The sequence below is a fragment of the Vulpes lagopus genome, chromosome 12 (genome assembly GCF_018345385.1).
Source record: "Vulpes lagopus strain Blue_001 chromosome 12, ASM1834538v1, whole genome shotgun sequence".
NCBI lineage: Eukaryota > Metazoa > Chordata > Mammalia > Carnivora > Canidae > Vulpes > Vulpes lagopus.
This window is the reverse complement of record NC_054835.1, coordinates 40,093,884-40,100,877: the sequence shown is the minus strand read 5'-3', so window position 1 is coordinate 40,100,877 and position 6,994 is coordinate 40,093,884. Positions and strand designations below refer to the sequence as shown.

Sequence of the window (6,994 nt, the reverse complement as noted above, 5' to 3'; positions counted from 1 at the left end):
ACCATGCCTTACAACTGCTGCCTGCCCAACCTGAGCTGCCGCTCCACCTGCTCCTCCCGGCCCTGCGTGCCCCCCAGCTGCCACACCTGCACCCTGCCTGGAGCCTGCAACATCCCCGCCAACGTGGGCAACTGTGGCTGGTTCTGTGAGGGCTCCTTCAATGGCAGCGAGAAGGAGACCATGCAGTTCCTGAACGACCGCCTGGCCAGCTACCTGGAGAAGGTGCGTCAACTGGAGCGGGAGAACGCGGAGCTGGAGAGCCGCATCCGGGAGTGGTGCCAGCAGCAGGTGCCTTTCGTGTGTCCCAGCTACCAGTCCTATTTCCGGACCATCGAGGAGCTCCAGCAGAAGGTGAGGGGGTGGGCACCACATTGCCGATTTAGTTAAGTATTTATTTAAATGAAACATACCGACTTCTGAATGGATCTAAGACTATTCAAAGCTGTGATAATAAAGATGCCGACTTCATTGGCTTAGGTAGGACACATCAAATCATCTTAGAGAATCTATTTGGAAAACCCTACAGGGAAGGCTATGGACTGGGGCAGGATAAGACATTAGACTATGATCAGTCATAGCAATCCTACATTGCTTCTTACCTAAAAACAGAGTAACTAATTTTTTAGTTCTATTATGATATCTTGGTCTTGATTTTAGGCCTAAAGCCTTAAAAAAATATGCCCCTGAATTATTTCTTGGAGCTAGGAATTTCCTAAGTAGATCCTCAAATATTTAAAGAGCAAGAGACTGTGTCCATAGAAAAGCAAAAGAGCTATTGACCTCATAAGCCTCACTAATATACACAGACCCTGTACCATCCATTAGAGCAAGTATGCATGTGAGAATTTAAGGCCAGAAATGCAAGCATAAAGGTGGAGATAAGGAAAGAGTCAAAACAGAGGTGGGACTTGATACGTGGTGTAGATTAGGGAAGACTTCCCAGAAGAGGAATATCTGAGCAGGGCTTGATGGATGAGGAGGGGTTTATATTCAATGACACAAACTTTTGATTCTCCAAGGAGATTACCTGTCCACTGCTCAGTAGTGCTGGCAAAGTGAATGCCAGAAAGGGACATGCAATTTGAGGAGCATGCATTCATTTGCCCTCATTTACTGAATACAAGGCACAGTGCTTGAGTGAGAGATAAAGTGCAGAGTAAGGCAGTCTCTTTCCTTCAGGAGCTCACAGTCTAATAGGGGAGATAGACATGGAACACATGGCTAGAGTGAAGGGGAGAAGGATAATTGGCTCAGTGCAAAGTACTGTGAGGGGCGTGTGGAGGAAGTGACCCCCTGCAGGAGGAGCTAGGGGCTGGAGGGGGAATGTGGGTCATGGAAGGGTCTTGCTAGGTGTGTGAGGACATCCTAGGGCATTCCAGATACAGGGAGAAGCTCTGTGCAAAAGCATGGACAAGGGTAATATGAGGGAGAGTGGAAAGAGGTCAGCAGGACTGGAATAAGGGAGTGTGAGGGTAGGAAAACCAACCTGTCCTGGTTTGGCTGGGATTTTTCTGGGTTTAGCATCTCAGGAGCCCCCCTATTTCTGAGCAAACTGGGACACAGGTCTCTTTAAGGGAGGCCCAATACCCAGTATGCTCAATTTCTGCAGGAAGCCAGAGGCAGACCACGGAGAGAAGAATTAATGACAAAGGACACATTTCCCTGATTGTTTTAGTTTTGAAATGAACAGTGCTTTTAATGAATTCTCCTTTTGTCCCCAAACTGAACATCTGAGAAAACTCAAAGCTATTTGGAAAGAATGTGTGTTTGAAAAAATGGCTTTTCATTAGAAGGCATTCCTTCTTAATATAACTCATTTTATAATGAATCCTGTCCGCAGATCCTGTGCAGCAAGTCTGAGAACGCCAGGCTGGTGGTGCAGATCGATAATGCCAAACTGGCTGCAGATGACTTCAGGACCAAGTAAGATTTTTTCTAATGATCAGAGCAGTCTAGTAATGGACAGGCTGGATTGCAACATGATGAACTCTGTCCTGGGCACGTGCAAGCAGCAGTTGTCTGGGATGGCATTGGGAAGATTCTTGCATTAGGTTATTTGGGTTAAAAGTCAGTTTCCTCACTGAATGCATGAGTGCTGCATTTTAAACTTTTTTTTAAGGAGTGAAAGAAATCACCCATTCTTTCTCTTTTTTCAACTTAACATGTAGACCAAGTTTAAGAGTGAATTTAACACCTGTTTCTTTTTTTTAAAAGATTTTATTTATTTATTCATGAGAGATAGAGATAGAGATGAGAGAGAGAGAGAGAGAGAGAGAGAGGCAGAGACATAGACAGAGGGAAAGCAGGCTCCTTGTAGGAAGCCTGATGTTGGACTCAATCCAGGTTTCCAGGATCATGACGTGAGCCAAAGGCAGACGCTCAACCTCTGAGCCACCCAGGCATCCCAACACCTGTTTTTTAATATAGGTTTGTCACTATAAGCCCATCAGAAAAAAAGTTATTAAATCGCAAAAATAGGAGGCAAAATCGATTTCAGAATATCATTTTTTTTCTGTGCAATCATATGATTGCAATCATTTTCTGTGTGCAATCATAATAATTCTTTGCATTTTTGTGGGACTCTATAGTTTACAACACATTTGTAATTACTATGCTATTTCTTCATCTTCAGATGAGCCCTGTGAAGTGTTAGTTTGGTTTCCATTTTATAAATGAAGGCTCAGAGACATGAAGAAATTTATCCATGGTCATAATTGCAAGGTTGAAGCTAACTGATTTCTACTTCAGTGCTTTTATCATAAGACCAGGTTGCTTTCAAGGTGGTTGGAAAGGATGGTGAGATAATCTATACAACAGGCTCATGAAGTTCACCGTCTCACTTAAAGAGGCAAGCCAGGGCTTAGTCCATAGCAGTCTGTGCAAATTCTTAGAACAAATGCAGTCAATATCAGATTAAAACTGTACATAGACACCCCCCCCCCCCGCCCACCAAAACCTTCTCTGTGGATCTCAGGGATCTCAGGAAATAGATCCTCTTATTCAGCATGGTGGTATTTTTTTTCCCCTTCCAAAAAGGGAATTTTAAAGAAAAAGTTCAAAAACTTAAAAAATGTAATATACATCTGACTAGGCCAGCCTAGTAAAGTAAAGCCCTGAAAAAGTTTTCTTTTTTCACTCCCTTTGATCTTTCGCTGTGTGTGCAGGTACCAGACAGAGTTGGGCTTGCGGCAGCTGGTAGAGTCGGACATTAACGGCCTGCGCAGGATCTTGGATGAGCTGACTCTGTGCAAGTCCGACCTGGAGGCCCAGGTTGAGTCCCTGAAGGAGGAGTTGCTGAGTCTCAAGCAGAACCATGAGCAGGTGAGGAAGTTCTAGCCCACATCATCTCATAGGAAGTTCTATACCTCCTTTGAGCAGCATAAGGTTGGTCTCTGCTAAGCACCCTAGAACTAACACAACATTTTGCTGCTTGTTCAAAACACACTTGGGGGATTCTGGGGGCATGGGTCATAAGCTTACTTCTCTTACTTAAGAGAATATGGTCAACTGACTTATTTCCATTTGGGGCCAGATATATGGTCAAAAATCCATACAAGGATCTTTAAAATATTTCCTAATGCTTGACAAGATCTATTATCTTGTGTAGGTGCCATATTAAGGACTAAGACTAGAAGGAGACAGCAAACTTCCTCATATTATATGTCACCTAGATACTAGAACTCAGTGGATGGATGGATGGATGGAGGGAGGGATGGATGGGAAAAATGAGAGAGGAAGGAATTCAAATAGTGGTTGACTCAGATTTCATGGTTGAATGTAATAGTAGGACATCAGATACCCATGTCAAAGATTAGATGTTTTGAAGCAAAGGAAACTACCCCAAGTAGACAATATATAAAGGTACACGACCATGAAATAAATGGGAGGAGTTATACCTGGTTTCTCTATATTTAAGTAGCAATAATTATAAACCAGGTACCATGCCAGACTCATTACTGAGCAAAGGGAAAAATCAGAAAGAAATGATAGAATGGAATGGAAAGAGACATTAGCAATTACTTATTCAAGCAGCCTCATCATGAGAAGGAGGAGACACTCAGAAAGGAAGGGTGAATCACACAGAGGTAACTTAGCAGGATTCTGTATCAACTGGGCTTCAACTCATACTTCCTAAGTTCCATTGCAATCTTCTCCCCACCAAACTGGACTCATTCAAAAAGAATTTATTTATAGCCTATTTTTTTTCCCCTGTGGGTTCATTCTTCCCCCTTCCTCCCTCAGGAAGTCAACACCTTGCGCTGCCAGATTGGAGACCGCCTCAACGTGGAGGTGGATGCAGCCCCAACTGTGGACCTGAACCGTGTGCTCAACGAGACCAGGAGTCAGTATGAGGCCCTGGTGGAGACCAACCGCAGGGACGTGGAGGAATGGTTCACCACCCAGGTGGGCATCTCAGCACGCGGTCACTCGGGACCCTTGGCCCTTCGGGGCCCTTGAGGCAGGGTCTGACCCTGTCCTCTCCCCTGTGCTGTTTCAGACTGAGGAGCTGAACAAGCAGGTGGTGTCCAGCTCGGAGCAGCTGCAGTCCTGCCAGGCGGAGATCATCGAGCTGAGACGCACGGTCAACGCCTTGGAGATCGAGCTCCAGGCCCAGCACAACCTGGTGGGTGTTGTTCAGGGTAATGCCCATGCTCTCCTGAACCCGTGAAGCCTGTGACTTCTCTGAAACCCCATGGAGAAGCCCCCTGGGGAGTGACTCTGTGACATTCTTTGTCTTCCCCACACAGAGGGACTCCCTGGAGAACACGCTGACAGAGACTGAGGCGCGCTACAGCTCTCAGCTGAACCAGGTGCAGTGCATGATCACCAACGTGGAGTCCCAGCTGGCTGAGATCAGGTGTGACCTGGAGCGGCAGAACCAGGAGTACCAGGTGCTGTTGGACGTCAAGGCCCGGCTGGAGTGTGAGATCAACACATACCGGGGTCTGCTGGAGAGCGAGGACTGCAAGTGAGTAGGGAGCAGGCCACATTCTTGCAAGGCACATGCAGTTTTACTCAAGGACAAAACAGAGAGTTTGAAGGTCAAGTTTCAGAGGCCAATATGTCTGCATAGACCAGAGTTTTCTGTTGCAGTGGTGTACCATGGAAGGTATTATTTATTTTTTTTTTGTCATTACCTGGCTGGAAGGTATTTTCTGTCTCAAAAGATACTCATGAGACTTGATTGTTTTCTCCAAATTATAAGCTTTTGGAGCTGATGGGTAAATAAAACCTACATTCGCGGTTGGCCTGTCATAGCAAAAGGGAAAACAAAACTGTAAAAACCATCACATATATTTGAGTGGTGCTTTAGGATGTGCTTTAGGATTGATCCTTGTTGGAATCATCTGATAGAGGCAGAATGGGTACAGTATAACTATCTTATAGATGAACATCTATAAAGAAGACAGTTTGTTAGCTCATGGAGTACAGTACTTGTCACCTGACAGTATTTTCATGAACACGTTCTGTGTGGTAGGTATTACCAATCCTATCTTACAGGCAAGGAGGCTGAGGCTTAGGCGGGTGTAGTGACTTCCCCATGACTCCAGGCTTATAGAATCAGGGCTGGAATTCCACCTTCGGTCTTTTTTGTTCTTTTCTGCCAACTGTCTCAGAGTTTGATAAAAAGAGTAATCCAAACGAGGCTTTGGCTTCCCAAGATGTCAGAGAACAGTTTCTGCTTTTTCTGTCTCCTTGGGTTGAGCTCTTCCCTTTTTAAAATTGTACCTCTCATGCTGACAAGCTATTATTTCTGTGTCCCAGGCTGCCTTGCAACCCCTGTGCCACGACCAACGCATGTGACAAGCCCATCGGACCCTGTGTCACCAATCCCTGTACCCCTTGTGGCCCACGCTCCCGCTGTGGGCCCTGCAACACCTTTGGATGCTAGATATCCCGGGACCAGCAAGAGGATTGCATGAAAACAGAAAGGCCATTGATGGACCAGTCCTGCTTCTCTGACAAGCATCAGCCCCAGAAGCTGCCCCAGGCATCTCCATAAATCATGGTCTGGAAGGAGAGCAAATGCCCAGGTGTGGCCTGGCTTTGAGTCTAGCCCACCAGATCCCCTTTATTCAAGGCTGCTCTCTCTGTTATTCTGTGACCTGATGGTCTGATGGGTCTGGGCTGAGAAGGTGTCATAGGAGGTGTGTTGTGGTTCTCTCTGTTGCTTTGACGTTCCTCACAGGTCCCTAAATCCCTTTGTAAATCTAATAAACTTTCCTCTTGCAAAGCAGTGATGGTTCTCATTTGTATTCATTCTTTCCAAAGTGTTTACTCTGTATGTGCTTCTTATAAAGCCACTTGAAAGCACGAGAGGACTGTGTCATTAATCCTCTCCCCAGAGGGCTTCATCACCATTAATTAACATTCATTAGGTGCAGTGAGCCTGGCGTCCGTCTACTTGGGCCAGCCAGGAACCGGTGGGACCACTAAGGTAAGAGGCCTCATCCAAATATGGTGAATATTCATTACGGGAGCTGACTGGTACCACACTATTAACATTTCTAGAAAGTTCCACTTTTTCTTTCTAAGTGCCTGCTAGACAGAAGAGGAACAGGAGCTAACATTTACTGAACACCAACTAAATGCCAGGAGCTGTAGGACTCATTTTCTTTCTTTCTTTCTTTCTTTCTTTCTTTCTTTCTTTCTTTCTTTCTTTCTTTCTTTCTTTCTTTCTTTTTCTCCTTCCTTCCTTCCTTCCTTCTTTCTTTCCTTCTTTCTTTCTTTCTTTCTTTCTTTCTTTCTTTCTTTCTTTTCTTTTCCTTTCCTTTCTTTCTTTCTCTTTTCTTTTTAAAGATCTTATTTATTTATTTGAGAGAGAGAGAAAGAGTGTGTGCACGAGAGAGAGCATGAACAGTGCGGAAGGCAGAGGGAAAGGGAGAAGCAGACTCCCTGCTTAGCTGGGATCCTGATGTGGGACTCGATCCCAGGACTGTGGAATCATGACTTGAACCGAAGGCAGATGCTTAACCAACTGAACCACCCAGAA

At 45.2% G+C, this 6,994-nt stretch overlaps 1 protein-coding gene across 1 annotated transcript; it reads left to right on the top strand.

Moving 5' to 3' along the window:
• LOC121473417 (keratin, type I cuticular Ha3-II) lies at positions 1-6,113 on the top strand. Its single transcript, XM_041725770.1, has 7 exons — positions 1-351; positions 1,841-1,923; positions 3,165-3,321; positions 4,243-4,404; positions 4,499-4,624; positions 4,749-4,969; positions 5,767-6,113. Exons 1-7 carry the CDS (start codon positions 4-6, stop codon positions 5,891-5,893), a joined length of 1,224 nt encoding a protein of 407 aa, XP_041581704.1. The 5' UTR covers positions 1-3; the 3' UTR covers positions 5,894-6,113.
• Positions 6,114-6,994: the final 881 nt, after the last annotated feature.

Coding starts and splice junctions, on each gene's coding strand:
- LOC121473417 (XM_041725770.1), top strand. CDS start 4: ATGCCTTACAACTGCTGCCTGCCCAACCTGAGCTGCCGCTCCACCTGC. Junction 3,322..4,242: donor TCAAGCAGAACCATGAGCAG/GTGAGGAAGTTC, acceptor TTCCTCCCTCAG/GAAGTCAACACCTTGCGCTG. Junction 4,405..4,498: donor AGGAATGGTTCACCACCCAG/GTGGGCATCTCA, acceptor GTGCTGTTTCAG/ACTGAGGAGCTGAACAAGCA.